Here is a 20,224-nt window from a genome sequence, read left to right on the forward strand (position 1 = left end):
ATTTCCTCCTCCACACGGATTTAAGTCTAGATGGCATGTTATCAAGCTCAGCCTCAATTGTGAGTGTCGTTTGCATAATCAGCCTTGCTCTGCGCTGCTCCTCCTCCTCTGTAAAGACGATGTCTAGTCTCCTTCCACAGACACTGACAAACAAGATTTGTGTTTTTCCTGCTTAGGCCAAAACAAATGTTTTAAGATGTATATTTGGCATCGATCGCAGAGCTCCACAGATCTAGCCAGTGAGGGTAACCCACAATATAAAGACAGTGACTGTGCAGCTACATTGGGAGTCACTGCACTGGCTGCGGGCTCTCAATATAAAGAAGTAGGATCCGGGATTCAGTAGGTGGCGCTCTTCACCAAGTTGCTCCTGAACCAATGCATGAAACCAGTGTTAGAAGACACTGCTGCTGAAGTCCCCTTCTTTCAGGTCATGATAGAGCAGGGGTAGGCAGACTTTTTGGCCCTAGGGCCACATCTGGGTGGGGAAATTATATGCAGGGCCATGAATGTAGGGCTGGGGCAGGAGGTTGGGGTGCAGGGTGTGGCAGGGGGCTCAGGGCAGGGGATTGGGGGCTCAGGGCAGGGGGTAGAGGTGCAGGAGGGGTGTGGCAGGGGGTTAAGGTGCTCAGGGCACGGGGTTGGGGTGCGGGGTACAGGCTCCAGCTTGGCAACGCTTACCTCGAGCGGCTCCAGGGTCGCAGCGGCCTGCAGCGGGGCTAAGGCAGGATAACTGCCTACCCTGGCCCTGTACTGCTCCTGGAAGTGGCCAACATGTCCGGCAGTGGCTCCTAGGGGTGGGGCAGGCAGCTCCGCCACGCGCTGCCCTCGCCTGTGGGTACCACCCCCAAAGCTGCCATTGGCCGCGGTTCCCCATTCCCGGTCAATGGGAGTTGCGGGGGTCAGTGCCTGCAGGCAAGGGCAGCGTATGGAGCTCTTTGTCCCCCTTCCCCCAGGGGCCACAGGGACATGGTGCCGTCCGCTTCCAGGAGCGGCGCAGGGCCAGGGCAGGCAGGCAGCCTGCCTTAGCCCCACTGCACCACAGGGCTGGCAATCCCGCAGGCCAGATTGAAATCCCTGACAGGCCAGATCCGGCCCGCAGGCCATAGTTTGCTTTCCCCTGTGCTAGACGGCCTAATGATTATGGGGCTGACCCAGCTAGGTACTGGGCACCTTCATTCTTCGAGTCAATGGGAGCAGAGAATGCACAGCACCTTCCAGGCATTATATAAAGTAAGACCATTATTATTCAAAGCCAGGTCAGTGCAGCATCTTCCTCTTTAAGCAGAAAGTGTGTATACCGGAGATATAAATGGAAGACATGCTTTGCGTGTGACTGTGGTATGGTGTTTTAGGGTGATATGCCACAGCTGTCATATTACAACTCTGCTGATTAATGCAGCTAAATTTGCATATTAATCAATATACTCAATGACTGGGAGTAAAAAAAAAATCTGCAGAGTCTTTACTACACATCTGGGCAATTCATATATATATATTTTTTTAATCAAATGAGGCCGTTCTGCCAACATGCAGGAAATGCAAAGTTAATGACTAGGGCCCTACCAAATTCACGGCCACGAAAAACACGACACGGACTGTGAAATCTGGTCTCCCCCCATGAAATCTGGTCTTTTGTGTGCTTTTACCCCATGCTATACAGATTTCACGGGGAAGACCAGTGTTTCTCAAATTGGGGGGGCCTGACCCAAAAGGGAGTTGCCGGGGTGGGGGGTCACAAGGTTATTTTAGGGGGGGTCGTGATATTGCCACCTTTACTTCTACGCTGCCTTCAGAGGTGGGCAGCCAGAGAGCGGCGGCTGTTGGCCAGGTGCCCAGCTCTGAAGGCAGTGCACCGTCAACAGCAGCGCAGAAGTAAGTTTGGCAATACCGTATCATGCCACCCTTACTTCTGCGCTGCTGTCTTCAGTGCTGGGCGACCGGAGAGTGATAGCTGCCGACTGAGGGCCCAGCTCTTCAGGCAGCAGCACAGAAGGAAGGGTGGCAATACTATACCAGGCCATCCTTACTTCTGTGCTGCTCCTGGCAGTGGCTCTGCCTTCAGAGCTGGGCTCCCAGCCAGCAGCCACCGCTCTCCAGCTGCCCAGCTCTGAAGGCAGCGCGGCCACCAACAGCAGTGCAGAAGTAAGGGTAGCAGTACCGTAACTCCCCCTAAAATAACCTTGAGACACCCCCTACCCGACAACTCCTTTTTTGGGTCAGGACCCCTACAATTACAACACTGTGAAATTTCAGATATAAATAGCTAAAATCATGAAATTTACAATTTTTAAAATCCTTTTACCATGAAATTGACCAAAATAGACGTGAATTTGGTAGGGCCCTATTAATGACACATCCAAACAAGGATGAAATGAATGCACTTATTTAATATAAAAATCTGACATACATCAGAGTCCCTGAATATCCAAAAGGCAAAGAGGAAGGCACAAGGGGATGGTTCAGTTTAAGCACAGTATTTGGAATACATAGCTGCATGACTCACATTAATGTTATTCTTCATTCCCAGTATATTATGCCAGAAATCTAGTCCAAGGCAAAGTTAAAAAGTACGAATGAGAGTCGGTGTGAAAGGGGGAAATGTGAGCTCCCACGTGATGCTCATGTACAAAGAAGCTAAGTAATCAAGATGAAAGAAAACATAGCTGCAGGCACAGAGCACAAGGAAGTTGTGGCATAAAGGACAACAAACAGGACCTCCGCCAGTGTGTAGAAGGAGGGGCAACAGGGACAGCATAATTCTCAATCAATGAGCTAGGGCAGGGATTCACTGGGCAGTGTATAACAGGTCATGAACGATGAGTTTTTGTGAACAGGATCCTGGACTGGGACTAAGGAGAAATTGATTCTCCTGGCTCAGCCCCAGACTTCCTGTGTGACCTTGGGCAAATTTCTTAATCTGATCTGCGGGGCAGAGGACTTCAATCTCCAGAACTATCACCTTCCACCAGCATTACATCCACTTTCAGAAAGAGAAATAAGAGTTCTTACTTGTTTCACCAGGAGCACTTGGATCAGAGGAAAAGAAGAGGACATCGATAAGATTGCATGCTGGACCCGAGTGATACTGTGTTAGTGTGTTTAAAGCTCTGTCAAAGAAGAGAATATAAAGGTTGAAAATTTGAAGGGGACTCCTTCAGAAGCTCCTGATCATCCAGAAACCCTGGTAAGCAACACTAACATTCCCTCCCTCACAGGGCACTCTTAGTGTCTAACCATCTAGACATGGACCCAAGCCACAAAGTTCAAATCTGAAGTGGGACTTTCCCAAGGCTGTTCAGGCCTGAGGGCTTAGTCTGGGCCCCTCTCCACTAACAATTGGCTCCTCAATTTGGTTTTCAAGCGAGAAGCTGTCCTTCTGGGCCTTCGCGCCTCCCACTAGCCACACAGAGACCCGGCATGTGAATAAACTTCCCATTCTAAAAAGGGCAACTGTCATGAATTGTAGTGCAGGCAGGTGTCAGAGCACCTAGGCCTGCATTAAGATTAACAGGGTACAGCTTCAGTGGCTGGAGTATTACACATACAAGTCCCATGAACAATGGGGACCGTGCAACTAATACCTCAGTGGTACTCGCTGAAGCAGTACCTCACGAGGTATAGCCCAGTATTATTTTGCACAGTGTCTCTCACAGAAGCTGCATCTGAAAATGCTTTATAGAGATAAATAAGCTAACCACAGAGTTACACAACGACAGACAGAGAAAAATTATAAGGTACAGTGAGACGGAAAGGATGGGTTTTCAGACGAGATCCTAAAACAAGATGGAGAGATAATGAGGTGGAAGGGGGAGGGGGGAGTTCCTGGCGGCAGAAGCTGTAGCAGAGAAGCTCTCCCTTGAGGAGAAGCGAGACTGTACATAAGGACAGAGAGGGAACGTGGTAGTGGGAGGAGAGAGAGGAATCAGATCAGTGAGGTAAACTAAGGCAAGTCCGGGGGCAGGAGGCGGGGGTTCCTAAAAAGGCAAAGCAGTTTTGAACTGGATCCTGAACTGAATGAGCCGCCAGGGGAGTTGTCTGAGGGTGTGAGTGATATGGAAGGTGGGTAGCAACTTACTTTTTCAGCCTCTTGTAGGTGACATCATTGGCTAGCTTCAGCAGGCGGTAGGAATTCTCTTGGCCCAAGCTCAATAGGCCATCTCCAGACTCCTCAAAGGCAACGGTAACCGATTTGGGGGTTATGCGGGTCACAATTCCTGTGGAAAGTGGATCACCCTGACCAGCAGATTCATAAAGACCCACAATGTCACCTGCAAAAACAAGCCATGGCAAAGAACAAAACTCAGTGCACAACAGGCCTAATGCTGTTCACAAGCCAACACAGATGAGGCCTCAAGAGGAGCCCCCGTGAGGAGACAGTGAGCCAGTCCTCCAGCTGGTGTAAATCAGCATAGCCCGTTGAAATCAGAGGACTCCTGCCAATCTACACCCACGAGGATCTAGCACTTTTGTTCACCACCAGGTTTAAACTTGTATCAAACTCCAAGGAAAGGACTTCTCCTTCTCTTAGATGACAGAGGGCCACTCCTTAAAGCAGGGGTGGGCAAACTTTTTGGCCCAAGGGCCACATCTGGATGGGGAAATTGTATGCAGGGCCATGAATGTAGGGCTGGGGCAGGGGGTTGTGGTGCGGGGGTGTGGGAGGGGGTGCGGTGTGCAGGAAGGGGCTCAGGGCAGGGGGTTGGGGTGCAGGAAGGGGAGCGGAGTGCAGGAGGGGGCTCAGGGCAGAGGATTGGGGTGCAGGAGGGGAGTGGCAGGGGGCTCAAGGCAGGGGGTTAGGGGGCGAGGTGCAGGAGGGGTTCAGGGTGCAGGCTCTGGCCCAGCACCGCTTACCTCGAGCGGCTCCAGGGTGGCAGTAGCATGCAGCGGACCTAAGGCATGTTCCCTGCCTGCCCTGGCCACGCGTTGCTCCCGGAAGTGCGGATGTGCTGCTCCCATGCGCTGCTCCTGGGGGTGGGCAGGCGGCTCTGCCGCACACCGCCCTCGCCTGCAGGTACCACTCCTGAAGCTGCCATTGGCCGCGGTTCCCCATTCCCGGCCAATGGGAGTTGCGCGGGGTGGTGCTTGCAGGTGAGGGCAGAGCATGGAGCGCTCTGCCCACATCCCCCAGGGGTTGCAGGGACGTGGTGCCAGCCGCTTCCAGGAGCGGTGTGGGGCCAGAGCAGGCAGGGAGCCTGCCTTAGCCCCGCTGCGCTATGGGGCTGGCAATCCCATGGGCCAGACTGAAAGCTCTGACAGGCCGCATCCAGCCTGCAAGCCATAGTTTGCCCACCCCGCCTTAAAGCAACAACCCAGCCACATACCCCTTCCCTTTCACCTCCTCTTTCATTTCCCCCTCCTAAAATATTGATTCATTATGGGATACATTCTGCCCTGCACAATGAGAAGTGTTCAGACACTAGTAATCCCCAAACCAACTGCGCTGGACTTCATCTTCTGTGCCATAGACCAGCAGCAAAGTGCTAGCCAGGACTCAGGGAAATGATGTGCATTTACAAGGCTCCGGGGGGTTGGGGGGAGGGCTTTTCTGAAAGCTCTTGTTTCTCTGAACTTCAGACAGTTTATTGCAGACAGCCTTTTTCTTTACAATGCCTGAGAGGACATGACATTGTGCTCCTTCCAAATTACTGCTCTGCTGTATGTCAGCTGTTAGGGCTAAAAAACGAATGAGCGAGACCTGACATTTAGATGGAATCGTAGTTCATTTTAGCTTAGAGATGGGCCTCTGCTGATCAAGCTACTTGGTTTAATTATGAAATGGTGGTTTAGCGAGATGGATGTCTGCCAAGAAAGCAACTTAGCTACAACTACTAGGTCGAGTCCATCTAAAATTATATTTTTGAATCATGAGCTACAAGAAGTTCTAGTTAATAAGACCTATTAAATCTTACTTTAAAATGATTCCATACTTATAATTTACCACTGCAACTGTGTCATTCCTCTTTGAATAGTATTGATATATGCCATTTTTTGCCCCTGTGGCAAGACACAGATTTATGCCAAGTCGTTTTAATTTCAAAGGTTCCTCTGTGGGTTGGAGTCAGGCTGAAATAAAAATTTTTAATTAAACTCTAAAGTCCGTCTTTGAAATAATACTAAAAAAGCAGGGTTGTAATCAGAAGAAGGTCTGTGCTCCCATGTTTAGTCAACAGATCTGCTTCCTCTGGAGTAGACCATGCCATGGAGGTACAGCCCTGCTCCTCTCATGTGCTGGTCCTGCACTGTGGGTCAGTACAGTGGAATTGAAAGGCCAGTACACACTGTCCCTCCATCCTCAGAGGAGAAGGAGGAATCAGTCCTTGTGCTCAGGGACAGCAATTCTGCAAGAGGAGGGGAGAAGGTGCCTTGAGCGCTACATCTTCCCCAGGTGCACATGGGGCACCCAGTCACAATCTGGTTATTCAGATTCATAGATTGCACAGCCAGAAGAGACAGCTGGGATTATCTAATCTGACCTCTTTTATAACACAGGCCATAGGACTTCCCCAAAATAATTCCTAGAAGATCTCTTTTAGAACATCATCCAATCTTGATTTAAAAATTACCAGTGATAGAGAATCCACCACAATCCTTGGTAAATTGTTCCAGTGGTTGATAACTCTCACTGTTAAAAATTTACACCGTATTTCTAGTCTGAATTTGTCTAGCTTCAACTTCCAGCCATCTGGGTGTTCAAGTCGCATCTAATTATTTCACAAACAAATCCAAGTTTTTACAGATGTTAGCACATAAAGCCGATTATGGGAGAACAAACTGGATTCTAGCCTTCCTCGTGCAGCACCAACAAAATCACCAGCTAAACTCTGACTGCCCTTGTAGCTTCTTTTGTACTGACAGTGATGTACAGTGAGAGATGGATAGAAAGAAAGAACAGAGTCTGATTTGCTGATCCCAGGCTGAGCTGGGAAGGTAAAATTCATCTTTTGAATTGCAAGATGAACAAATTTGATCTAGAAGGCAATGGGCTAAAGATCTCATACTTCTAAAGCACCTTTTATTCCGAAGGAGATCAAAGTGTTCCACAAACTTAAATTAACATCAAATGATACACTTCTCCCACCTCTGAAAAGCAGCCACCACAGGGGAGAAATGAAGCAACCTTATACAATAATTCAGGACAAGAAGAGAGCAATCCACGTTCCAGTTAGAACAAAGGGACAGTTTTAGTAAGCAGAATGTAATTACCTGAACTGGGCGTTTGGCCAGAACAACAGTGGCAACTGCTTTTTTGACGGAAGCTGTGAGATTTTTAACAAAAGAGATCAGGGACTCTTTTTCATATTTTATCTAATCCTCCCAACCCTATACGGGGGCACTGATTCAGGAGATGGGTCTCTTCCTTCTGATTCACCAGCACCACTTCCTGTTGCACCCTAAGTGTTCCTACAAGGTCTCCCATCTGAGCACTGAACTGGCTCAACCCCGCTTAGTGATCTGATGAGCAGAAGGTGGCATGGCTGCAGGCGGAGAATAATATCCACCTTTTGTAACTGGAGACATAACTCTGAGTTACAGATAGGGTTGCCAAACCTCCCGGATTGTCCTGGAGTCTCCAGGAATTAAAAGAGTAATCTTTAATCAAAGATTATGTCATGTGATGAAACCTCCAGGAATATGTCCAACCAAACTTGCCAACCCTAGTTACAGACAGCACTGGGCATTTATTTTACACCACTGAGTAATGCAGCACAGGCAAACCTTTACCAGATGGTGATTACATACCAAAGGTGGCCTTTTATAGACAGAATAATTCCATATTACAACTGAGGCCCATAATATTATACCCATCCATATGGCACTGCCCATATGAGCGACACTTAAAATCTCCCAGTGACCATATGACCTTCTTGGCTTAGACATAAAGGGACAGATTTGCAAAGGCATTTAGGCACTTAAGATATAGATAGATTCTTAGTGAGATTTTACATGAGTGCCTAAATGGGTTAGGTGTCTAACTCACTTAGGCACTTCTCACTGGGAACCTATCTGCATCTTTAGGTGCCTAAATACCTTTACAAATTTGACTCAAAGAGGATGAGTTCAAGAGAGTTTTTGCAATGGGACAAATTTTAAAATGAGAGCATCTCCCAGCCCAGCACTGTCTATGTTCCCTATGCTCTTATGGACAAGATGTACGTTTTTATAAATGTGGTTTCTCCTGCTGTTTTATCCTGCGATGATGTCATAACCCCGGGATTATGACAAGACAGAACCTTTGCACCAGAAAACACTCTGTGTCAACAATTCAGCAAAATGACACAAGAGATAGGGAAGCGTAATTACCATTGTACAAGACACTGGGGAGACCTCATCTGGAATACTGTGTGCAGTTCTGGTCTCCCATGTCACTTGCTGGTTTGAACTAGAGTAAGTGGTGAATTCTCTGTAACTTGAAGTCTCTAAATCAAGATTTGAAGGTTTCAGTAACTCTGCCAAAGGTTATGGGAATATTGCAGGAGTGAGTGGGAGAGGTTCTGTGTGGCCTGCAACATGCAAGAGGTCAGCCTAGATGATCATGATGGTCCTTTCTGGCCTTGAAGTCTAGGAGTCTATAATGGATTGGGAAGAAGCAAGGCCCTTTTTCTATAGATTCAACATATAGTGATTAGGTGTTTCTCCTCTTTTAGCCTCAATTGTTCAGCCTTTTCAAAAATATTAATAATACAAAGGATATTACAAAAATACATTATTAACCTTTCATCTTACATCCTTATCAGCAATAGAAATGTTGCATACCAGGCCCAAAGCTGTTACAGGGCAGCTCCGCCTCTGGATCATATTTTCTAGGCTGAAACGTTACAAGTAGCCGTCCGTACAGCCCAGTTCTTTGACTTGCTACCTGCAGTTTGAGCAAGCAGACCCCTCTGCGCTGGAGTTCTTTCAGGAAGATGCTTTCCCGCCATGCCCTGGAAAACACACACACAGGCACTGCGATGCTTTGCAAGGAGATAGTACCAATTCAAACTTTCAAATACTAAAAGAGTAGACCAGGAGAGAGATGGGGGGAGAAAGAGACCTCAGCAAAAAAAATACAGTAAAGGGCTGGTGTAGACACAGTTTTTGTACCAATTTAACTATATTGGTTTAATATAGCTTACTTCTGGAAATATGCCTACCAGCACATGCACCTTTATACCAGTATTACAGCCTCAACACTCGGGGGTTGCAACAATTTGACTATGTCAGTACAAATCAGTACAGAAACCTGCGTGTAGCACAACCTTTGGAATCAGCTGTGTGGGATTGAGGGGGAGGACTGGCAAGCAAGCTTTAGAAGACTCACAAAACTGAAGTTAAGGTTGTACAAAATAAAGGCTAAATTGTGTCTTTAAGCATAGGAGTGTCGTATAAACTGCACTGCCTCAGGAGTTACCCTAGAGGGCAATGAGCCTCAGGCCTTGTCAACGTTAGAAAGAATTAACTGGTATAGCTATACACATGAAGCGCATCTGTGCAGCTGTAGGGCTTACGTGTAGACACCCCCTCTGCTGACAGGAGGGGTTCTCCTGTCAGCACAGGAAATCCATGTCCCCTAGAGGCTATAGCTAGGCCAACAGAAGAATTTTTTCATCGACCTAGTGCTGGATTTCTCACACCCCTGTGAGACGTAGTTAAGCCTACCTGATTTTCTAGTTTAGACCAGGCTTAAGGGTATGTCTCCCATTAAAATGCTACAGTGGCACAGCTGTGGATTTTTCACACCTAATGTAGACCAGCCCCAGGACTTTTGCCAGCATAGCTATGTCAGTTAAGGGGTAATTTCCGCCCCCACACTCCTACAGACATAGTTATACCAGAAAAACCTTTAAGTGTAGACAGGCCTCAGTCATCCTCAGAGGCACATTCCCCTCCAGCTCCCCTCTTGTCCTGTGAGAGGAGTGCAGTGGGTTAGTATGTGTTTGTATATACACACAAACTGTACCACTTTAACTATACCACTACAGTTAAAGCGGTATAGTCCTCCTAGTCCAGATGGTTAGAGCAGTATAAAGATGCCTTGTACCAGCACAGTTTATTCCCATAAGAGAAGGAGAATCAGCTACACTGCTATAAGGCATCTTTATACTGGTCTAACTGCACCCATAATCACTGTTGTGATTTAACTATTTCAGGAGATAAAAATCCACACTTCTAACCAAAATAATTAAATTGGTACAAAAACTATGTGTAGACCAGGCCTAAGGGTATGTCTACACTACAGCCTACATCAGCATAACTTATATCGCTCAGGGATGTGACTAAACCACCCCCAACCGACATAAGTTACATCGACGTAAGCGCTTGTGTGCACCGTGCTATGTTGGCAGGAGAACTTCTCCCCCAACATAGCTCTTCTGCCATTCGCTGAGGTGGTTTTATTCGTCTTCACCAGACTGCTTGCCTATACACACAGCATATGATTATACCCCCTGTGCCAACTCAGGTGTGCAGCACCCATTTATTTCGTCACACCTGGTCTCAACATCTGGTAGCCCACAGACAAATGGAAGAGGGGTTCTTTACTCCTCCTTACTTCCCTATGTGAACCTATAATCCAAGTCACAATCTACCCTTTAGCAATTACAAAACCTCAGAGCATTTTATTTAAAAACAAAAAGCCTAGATATTTTAAATTAAAGGAAAAAAATAACTGGAAAGTATTTAAATACAAAGCTAAGTATGCTAAACCACCTTAAGTACACCCCTGTATACCACCAGCCTGTTCCTAATATAATGAGAGCTTCCAGATATTCTAAAAACCAAAAGATGCTTTCTTTTCTTTTTTTTTTGGTGGAAAACACATCCTGACTGGTTATTTTGTACAATTCAAATCATCTCGTGGTATTTGGGCATCTTAGTTTTATACCTGTGGACATCTTAAACTCCACGTAAGCACACAAATCAGATTAGCATTTATAGTACAGGGTATGTTACCAAACTATTTTGAGACTCTGTTGGTGTTCATGGACATATCAGCCCCAATCCTGCAAATGCACCCTAAATTTTACTTGCATGAGCAGCTGTATGGAAATGAATGGGACTACTCACAGTAGTAAACTTAACGAAGAGCCCTTGTGGCACCTTAGAGACTAACAAATTTATTTGGGCATAAGCTTTCGCGGGCTAAAACCCACTTCATCAGATGCAACATACAGACTAACACAGCTACCCCTCTGAAAGTAGTAAACTTGAGTACGTGCATAAACTTTTGCAGAACTGGGGGCATAATCCATGAGACACACAGTTCCAGTCTTTCTAACGTTTACTTACTTTTTTTAAAAGTTCAATGAAAGTTCTTTGGAGTTTTTTTCCCCTCTTAAAAACAGCTATGTCTTTACATCCTCAACTCCACTTTGGGGATGGGAACTAAGTTATTATGTACCCTTGTCTTATATTTAGATTGTAATGCCTTTGGGGCGGGGACTATCTTTTTGTCCTGTGTTTGTACCTCACCTAGCACAATGGGGCCCTGGTCCATGACTGGGGCTCCTAAGCAGTATTGCAATACAAATAAATAGTAATGACTACTACCAAATCAAGGCTAAGGCCTGCACCTGCAAATGCTTATACATGAGTCATCGCACTGAGGTCAGTGGGATGACACACACAGCTAGACAGTCGCAGGATCATAGCCCAAACCTACAGTTTCTACATTACATTTGTAACTCACACAAACAGGTCCTGTCGGCATGCACTGGCCCTTTCTGTGTAAAAAGTTTTTAAAAAGCAAAAAGTAAGGTATAAACATTGATTTCAACTAGATGACACACACCTACATGTTTACAGGATCACGGCCTAAAAAAATAATTTGTATATTTTGAAATTTGTATATATGCAGACTTGCATCCTTTTGTCCTGATTATTATTTGTATTACCATAGTGCCTAGGAGCCTTCCACATGGACCATTGTGCTAGGTTCTGTACAAACACAGAACAAAAAGATTGCCCCAAGGCAATAACAATCTAAGTATAAGATAAAAGATGGATACAAACAGAGACAGATGGGGAGAGGGGTAGCAGGAAACAGCGACACTGCACTAGTCAGCATGATAGGTGGTGGTCTCTGCAGACCACCAGCCTAACCATTGTCAAGTTTTTAGCAGGCCTCCTGGCAAAAGACAGTCCTGAGGAGGGATTTGAAAGTGGATAATGAAGTAGCTTTGAGGATGGGAAAAAGCATGAAGGTGCTTGTTTGAAAACTTAAGAAGTGGGCAAAGGAGGCTTGCATCATGGACCGACTAGAGGTGAAAGTCAACAGTGCAATAGCAAACAAGAGATGATAAGCAGGGTGGGGACTGACCATGAAGGGCCTTGAAATTTAAGGCAAGCAGTTTATGATTGAGGTGATAATGACTGTTACCTTAATGTAAAGGTCTTGCTCATTGCACTGTTTGTTTGTTTTCATTAAATCAATTAAAAGACATTGCTAAAATAAAGAAATTAAAGTTCATTCCTTCCTCTGAGTCTTTCAGCATGTTTTGTTTTTCCTCTGACTGCATGGGAGGTAATTTCTACATTAGAGAAATTTAAGGAGAAATTCGCATCAGGCTAAGTTTCCTTAAATTCCCAGATGTAGACAAGCCCCCAGATTGCTGTCCTTGGAGACCTTTATTGGTGTGTCTACAAAGCAACAAGCCCCTAGTATTTAACATAATTATTTAATTACATACCAACAACCCACAAGCAAACAAAACTCTGCTAAAAGAAAACTAATTAAGTTGCGAAGTCAAGCATTCAAAAGTTTACAACATTCTTTTAATTTTCTTTTCTTTTTTAAAAAAATTATTAAATCATATTTTATAATGGGAAGTGTTGGGCAACCTTAATATAGGGGCTGATACCAGCCACTCATGTCTACACCCTTCTGAGTGGCAAGCACAGAATTCCATTATAATAGGGTCAGTGCTGGGATCCACAAGAGTCTGTGGATGCTGCAGGCAGAGTTGCAGGACCAGGTGGTTATGAGACTGGGGGTTGGGGGGAGCATCTACTGTCCCAAGTAGCTAATAAGGTGGGTGGGGGAGGGTAATGTCGGATTGTGGGGCTATAAGGTTACAAGGGAGGGGTCCCCAGAGAGGATGGTGGAGTTTCCTGGATCTCACAGGGATTGGGAGGCCCCAAAAGGAGGAGGTGGGGTTCTTTATACGGGATGATGGGGGGGGTCTCCATAGGGGACAGTGGGGGCCCCTAGATTTCATTGGGGTGGGGGTCACTCACACTAGGGGTATCAGAGGTTCCTGGGGCTCCATAAGGGTCGGGTGGGGAGTCCTGGATCTCATCGGGGATGGTGAGGGTTGCTGGCTCCCCGCAAGGGTCGTTACAGGGGACGGTGGGGGTCTCCATAAGGGACGGGGGGGTTCCGGGGTCCCGTGAGGCTGGGGGACGCCGTGTCTCCGGCGGGGCGGGACCCCAGCCCCGGTACCTGGTCTCCTGGATCTCGGCCTCTCTCTCCTCCTGCAGCAGCTCCAGCTGCCGGGACACGAAGTCCGGCACCGCCGCCATGGGGGCGCGGGCCCGGGGCCTCCTGCAGCCGCCGCTTGGGCCGGGGCTGCGTTCCCGGCCGGCCCGGTGCGCCCTCACTCCGGCTCCCCCGGCTTCCGGCTCCGGCGGGCGGGATGATGGCGGCGGCGGCGGCCTGCGGGCGGCTCCTGGGCCCGGGGCGGCAGCGGGCGGGCCCCGCGGCAGGTGAGACCCGGCGGCGGCGGGGGGGGCCTCTGGGGTTTTGCTCCCCGCCCCGCGCTGCGGTTAACGCGGGGTCGGCTGCACCCCAGCGCCGGGCCCCTGCCCTGATGTCGGATTGTGCCGGGCCCCGGTGTGCTGGGCGCGCTGCAAGGCCGGGAGGGAAAGTCCGTCGCTGGCAGGGCTGTATCGGGGCAGTCCCGGAATTCGGGGCGTTTTCTTCTCTGGGCACCTGTGACAGCCCCCCGCTGTCCCGCTCGCTGTCCGGTCACCCCAGTCCCTGCCCCGGGGAGCTCGCAGCCTGAGTGCGGGTGTCCGCCGTGCAGGGACGGGCACTCGCCCGGGCCGGCTCAGGGGCTAGCGGGTTGCCCTGTGTGGGGTGGGGATGGACTTCCCCGCTCTCCTCCCCACACACACACGGGCGCGTATTTTGGGGAAGTTCTGGGGCCTGTGTCACCCAGGACCGAGATCAGACTAGATGGTCACAGGGGTCCCTTCTGGCTTTGGCGTCAGTGAAGGGTCAGATTGGCAGTGGCTGTTGCCGTTGGGTTGTGTTACCCGCACCTTCTCCCCCACGGTTTCTTTCCAGTGTGTGGGTGCGGTTAACTTGCCAGGATTATCTGGGTGTATCTCACTTAATCATTTCCCTGCCATTGTGGGGGCCTCAGGCACTGGTGCACCCCCCTCTCTCTTGTTCTCTGCCTGTGGCACATAATAGTTTAGCCTCCTGTAGGCTGTAATACTTTGGTCTAATTGAATCAGTTGGGTTTGGTGTGTGGGTATTGGGTGGTATTGGTGGCCTGTGATGTACAGACTGTCTGGTGGTCCCTTCTGGCCTTTAACTGTGTCACAGCTGGCCGGGCTTCAAAAAAGTTAGGACTTGTCTACATTGGAAAGTTGTAACATGTTAACCATTCCAGTATAGTTAAGACTCTCTTAGCATGAATGCAGTTGTATCCCTATGCTGGTGCTTTATAGCAGCATAGCTATTCCCATACAGGAAGGGGAATAAGCTGTATCAATGTAAGATCCCTTTATGCTAGTTTAATTGTGTCCACACTGGGGAGTGTACTTGTATAACTTTAATTTTAAAAAAATCCCTAACTGAAATAATTGCGCCAGTACAAAAACTTGATAGCTACAAGTTTGAAAAAGGAAATGGTGTTGATGTAATAGACTTCTATAAAGTATTTGACTTTGTACCACATGGCATTAAGAAACAAGAATGGTACAAAATCAACATAGTACATGTTAAATGGATTAAAAACTGGCTAATTTACAGGTAATTGTAAACAGGGAATCATCAGGCATGGGTGTGTTTCTTGTGGGGTCCTGGAGGGATGGGTTCTTATCCCTACACTATTTAACATTTTTACCAGTGACCTGGAAAAAAAAAATACCGTAAAATCATCACTGATATAATTTGCAGATGATACAGAGATTGGGGAAGTGGTTAATAATGAAGATGAGGGTCACTAATTCAGAGCAATCTGAATCACTTGGTAAGCTGGGCTCAAACAAACAGTGTGCATTTTGACAGGTTTCAGAGTAACAGCCGTGTTAGTCTGTATTCGCAAAAAGAAAAGGAATACTTGTGGCACCTTAGAGACTAACCAATTTATTTGAGCATGAGCTTTCGTGAGCTACAGCTCACTTCATCAGATGCATACCGTGGAAACTGCAGCAGACTTTATATGTACACAGAGAATATGAAACAATACCTCCTCCCACCCCACTGTCCTGCCGGTAATAGCTTATCTAAAGTAATCATCAGGTTAGGCCATTTCCAGCACAAATCCAGGTTTTCTCACCCTCCACCCCCCCACACAAATTCACTCTCCTGCTGGTGATAGCCCATCCAAAGTGACAACTCTTTACACAATGTGCATGATAATCAAGTTGGGCCATTTCCTGCACAAATCCAGGTTCTCTCACTCCCTCACCCCCCTCCAAAAACCCACCCCCATACACACACAAACTCACTCTCCTGCTGGTAATAGCTCATCCAAACTGACCACTCTCCAAGTTTAAATCCAAGTTAAACCAGAACATCTGGGGGGGGGGGGGGGTTAGGAAAAAACAAGAGGAAATAGGCTACCTTGCACAATGACTTAGCCACTCCCAGTCTCTATTTAAGCCTAAATTAATAGTATCCAATTTGCAAATGAATTCCAATTCAGCAGTTTCTCGCTGGAGTCTGGATTTGAAGTTTTTTTGTTTTAAGATAGCGACCTTCATGTCTGTGATTGCGTGACCAGAGAGATTGAAGTGTTCTCCGACTGGTTTATGAATGTTATAATTCTTGACATCTGATTTGTGTCCATTTATTCTTTTACGTAGAGACTGTCCAGTTTGACCAATGTACATGGCAGAGGGGCATTGCTGGCACATGATGGCATAAATCACATTGGTGGATGTGCAGGTGAACGAGCCTCTGATAGTGTGGCTGATGTTATTAGGCCCTGTGATGGTGTCCCCTGAATAGATATGTGGGCACAATTGGCAACGGGCTTTGTTGCAAGGATAAGTTCCTGGGTTAGTGGTTCTGTTGTGTGGTATGTGGTTGTTGGTGAGTATTTGCTTCAGGTTGCGGGGCTGTCTGTAGGCAAGGACTGGCCTGTCTCCCAAGATTTGTGAGAGTGTTGGGTCATCCTTTAGGATAGGTTGTAGATCCTTAATAATGCGTTGGAGGGGTTTTAGTTGGGGGCTGAAGGTGACGGCTAGTGGCGTTCTGTTATTTTCTTTGTTAGGCCTGTCCTGTAGTAGGTAACTTCTGGGAACGCTTCTGGCTCTATCAATCTGTTTCTTTACTTCCGCAGGTGGGTATTGTAGTTGTAAGAAAGCTTGACAGAGATTTTGTAGGTGTTTGTCTCTGTCTGAGGGGTTGGAGCAAATGCGGTTGTATCGCAGAGCTTGGCTGTAGACGATGGATCGTGTGGTGTGGTCAGGGTGGAGGCATGCAGGTAGGAATAGCGGTCAGTAGGTTTCCGGTATAGGGTGGTGTTTATGTGACCATTGTTTATTAGCACTGTAGTGTCCAGGAAGTGGATCTCTTGTGTGGACTGGACCAGGCTGAGGTTGGTGGTGGGATGGAAATTATTGAAATCATGGTGGAATTCCTCAAGGGGTTCTTTTCCATGGGTCCAGATGATGAAGATGTCATCAATATAGCGCAAGTAGAGTAGGGGCTTTTTAATACATTTTAATACAGCCATATGTAAAGTCATCCATCTAGGAACAAAGATTGAAAGCCATACTTATACGATGGGGAACTCTGTCCTGGGAAGCTGTGACTCTGAAAAGAATGGATAATCAGCTGAACAGATGCATATATTAGTTGTCACACCCTGGTGAAATCTCCAGACTAGCTCGATATTGGCACCATTTCCTGATTCTTAAACCTGCTGCCTAAGGCAGTCACATATTGCCCATACACGTTACTCGTAGGTGGACCACATAGCACTTGGGTCCTGCCATAGGCAATTGTGTATGACAGACACAGCACCTCTGCCAGAATCACTAGTACTCAGGGCTTGAAAAAGTGAGTGGCAAGCTTGGGTGGGTGAAAGAGGAGATCTATACCATCAATTTCTAAAAAACTTATGATTTCATCAAAAATAAAGGGTGTGCAGCCCTAATTACCTTCCAATTATAGACCAATGCCAGTTGTCTTCCTGAGTCTGCAGGCAAACAGCTTGAGTGCCCCTTGATGCTTAGCCTTGGCTAACAGCACCAGAGTAAAATTAACAAAGATTCTGGTTGGGTTTTTTATTTGCTATTCAGAACTCTGTAGGCCTGAGTGGTATATTCAAGAATTATGTCAGTTTCATGCTGCTGGTGCTCCGAAAAACTATGTAGTGCAGCAGAGGCAAGCACCAGAGATTTTTGCAGGGGAACAAGACATAAAGAGAGTCTGGTGAGGAGTAAAGTAGCAGTGACCATCCTCACAGCAGCCAACAGGAAATGGCACTTCACATTTCTGAGACATCTACTAGCTAGAGTTTGTCATAAAATATGGAGCCCTTAAGCAAAATTCAGGGACAGCAGTCTGGTAGCAGTCCCATCAAATGGGAGAGGTTGAGCTGAACGTGTAGATGTGGCCAGTAGCAGGATGCTTGTGAAAGCACTTTGAGATCTACTAATGCAAAACACTATACGAAGAGCTAAGTGTGATTATCTGAATAAGCTGCCTGCCTCATGAGCTTTAAATCCAGACCTACATTTGATTTGTGCTACCAGTTGGTTATAATAATAATCAAAAGCAGAGTGCATAGTCTAGAATCATTATGTTTATTTGGTTGTAACGGGCCCTTTCCAGACATATGTATTTATTGCACTGTGGAGGGTGAGGGAAGGAGGCAACGCAACTTCCAACATTCCTCAAAAGCAGCTGCTTAAAGGAGCTGTGCAAACACTTTCTTTTAACTAAGCAAACAACTTCAGAGACAGCTTCTTTTCCGTTCAGTTGCTGTCTTTCTTATTTACTAGCCCAGTTTTCCAGGGTTAGGCCCTCCCTGTTAATTAGAAATTGTGCAGGTCTAGTTCCTTTCCAAAGAAAATATCTCCAATGTTGTGACTGCAAAAAGGAAATTAAAATAATTGCCCATCAGAAAGCAACCCTTCTGTTAGGGGATTTTCATTAATCTCTCTGGATATTTGGTCACATTAATGATGATCCTCCATTCCACTCTTCCTTTGCCATTTCAGTTGCTCATTGTCAAGAGCAGGGGTGGGCAAACTTTTTGGCCTGAGGGCCACATCTGGGACTAGAAATTGTATGGCAGGCCATGAATACTCACAAAATTGGGGTTGCAATGCAGGAGGGGTTGAGGGCTCTGGTTGGGGGTGTGGGATCTGGGATAGGACCAGAAATGAGAAGTTCAGGGTGGAGGTGGTGAGGGCTCTGGCTGGGGGTGTAGGCTCTGGGGTGGGCCTGGGGATGAGGAGTTTGGGGTGTAGGAGGGCTCTCTGGAATGGGACCAAGGGGTTCAGAGGGCAGGCTGGGGCAGGGGTTGGGGTGCAGGCGTCAGCTGGGGGTGCGGGCTCTGGGGTAGGGCTGGGGATGAGGGGTTTGGGGTGCAGGAGGGTGCTCCAGGCTGGGATCAAGAGGCTCAGAGGGCAGGAGGGGGATCAGGGGTTTGGGGCATGGTGGGTGGTGAGGGGGTGCAGGCTCCGGGCAGCACTTACCTCAAGCGGCTCCCAGAAGCAGCGGCATGTTCCTTCTCTGGCTCCTACCTGGAGGCATGGCCAGGCGGTTCTGCACACTGCCCCGTCCACAGGCACCGCCCCCGCAGCTCCCATTGGTTATGGTTCCTGGCCAATGAGAGATGCGGGAGTAGTGTGTAGAGCGAAGCCCCCTGGTTGCTCCTACATGTAGGAGCCGGAATGGGGCCATGCTGCTGCTTCTGGGAGCCACGTGGAGCGGCACCTGACCCTGCTCCCCGGCTGGAGTGCTGGAGCGGGGCAAGCCCCAGACTCTGCTCTCCAGTGGAAGCTCAAGGGCTGGATTAAAATGGCTGGCGGGCCGGAACCAGCCCACAGGCTGTAGTTTACCCACCCCTGGTCTAGAGACTTAGATGTAAATAGAGAGCCCTGATTTAGCCATTTAAAACAATCTTTGTGTTCAAGTTTTCTGTGTTTTTTAATCTCTCCAACTGATGCTGTTTTACAGCCCGCTTGTCTGTGAGAAGAGAGGTGGTACTTGGAATCAGGGAAAGCCAAGGCATATGCATGTACAAACCAAGGTCCCCCACTCTAGAAAGGTTTCTTTAAGCCCTCTGCACTCACACTGGTTCCCTATGTTTCACTTGTCACTGAAGTGACTGTTTGGAGAATGAATGGCCAGGGAGTTACTGGAGTTATCTGCAGTTCTCTCTCTCCCCTCCTTTGCATGCATGGAAATGAGGGTGTGGGGAAGCTTGGTGAGGCTTAATGAAGGTTGCAAAGAGTCACCTTGTTTTGTCCTACACATTTTCTATAACTTGTCACAGCCTTCAAAGGGTGAGAGGCTTCTAGGCAGGGAAGGATATACTTAACCGTATCCATTAAAGAAATAGTTCAGCACTGGAAGGATGCAACACAGCTATGTATAGACTCCTGGAACATTCCCCTGTCTTGGTGACAAAAGAGATGTTATGCACAAATACAACAATATTACGTTGTTGCAATCCACATTTGGAATCTTCTAGCTGACACTCTCACTGACTGTACGTATTCCGTGTATGCTGTAGAACAGTGATCCTGTCTCTGTTCTGCTCCCTTGGGATATGGTGCATTAGGGAGGAGTTCTTGATTTATTACGTACTGTGTCTTGTTTCTGTCTCCTGCATTGTGGTGCTTTTCCCAGCAGTGCTGAAATTGGCATGGCTCATACTTACTCATTAAATTACCCGGGACTGATGAATGTTACTGCTTATTTTTAATTCTCTCTCTCCTCTCTTCTTATTAGCGTCTCTGTTGTGGTCTACAGTTCGAAGCGAGCGATGTCAAAGCACTTCACTACAGCAAGGGTAATGTCAACGTGTTGCTCTGCTTCCGTCTGAAA

General features: G+C 47.4%; 2 protein-coding genes across 3 annotated transcripts in view; one reads left to right on the plus strand and one right to left on the minus strand.

Annotated features, from left to right (window-relative positions):
• IGHMBP2 (immunoglobulin mu DNA binding protein 2) overlaps positions 1 to 13,554 on the minus strand; it is an 82,140-nt gene extending 68,586 nt beyond the window's left edge. For both annotated transcript variants that reach the window (XR_013346312.1, XM_077818175.1), the window contains exons 1-4: positions 13,424 to 13,554; positions 8,758 to 8,927; positions 4,079 to 4,271; positions 3,013 to 3,110 (exon numbers count right to left, since the gene is read on the minus strand). Coding sequence is in view for 1 of the 2 variants with exons in the window: in XM_077818175.1 (XP_077674301.1) it covers positions 3,013 to 3,110; positions 4,079 to 4,271; positions 8,758 to 8,927; positions 13,424 to 13,503 (541 nt within the window). In the remaining variant the exon portion in view is untranslated. The remainder of the gene's footprint in view (positions 1 to 3,012; positions 3,111 to 4,078; positions 4,272 to 8,757; positions 8,928 to 13,423) is intronic.
• Positions 13,555 to 13,596: 42 nt separating this feature from the next.
• The window catches only part of MRPL21 (mitochondrial ribosomal protein L21), a 30,048-nt gene continuing 23,420 nt past the window's right edge, over positions 13,597 to 20,224 (plus strand). The window contains exons 1-2 of the mRNA XM_077818177.1: positions 13,597 to 13,686; positions 20,129 to 20,189. Of these exons, the coding sequence (XP_077674303.1) occupies positions 13,617 to 13,686; positions 20,129 to 20,189 (131 nt within the window). The 5' untranslated portion in view covers positions 13,597 to 13,616. The remainder of the gene's footprint in view (positions 13,687 to 20,128; positions 20,190 to 20,224) is intronic.

This window comes from Eretmochelys imbricata, chromosome 6 (genome assembly GCF_965152235.1).
Source record: "Eretmochelys imbricata isolate rEreImb1 chromosome 6, rEreImb1.hap1, whole genome shotgun sequence".
Classification (NCBI taxonomy): domain Eukaryota; kingdom Metazoa; phylum Chordata; order Testudines; family Cheloniidae; genus Eretmochelys; species Eretmochelys imbricata.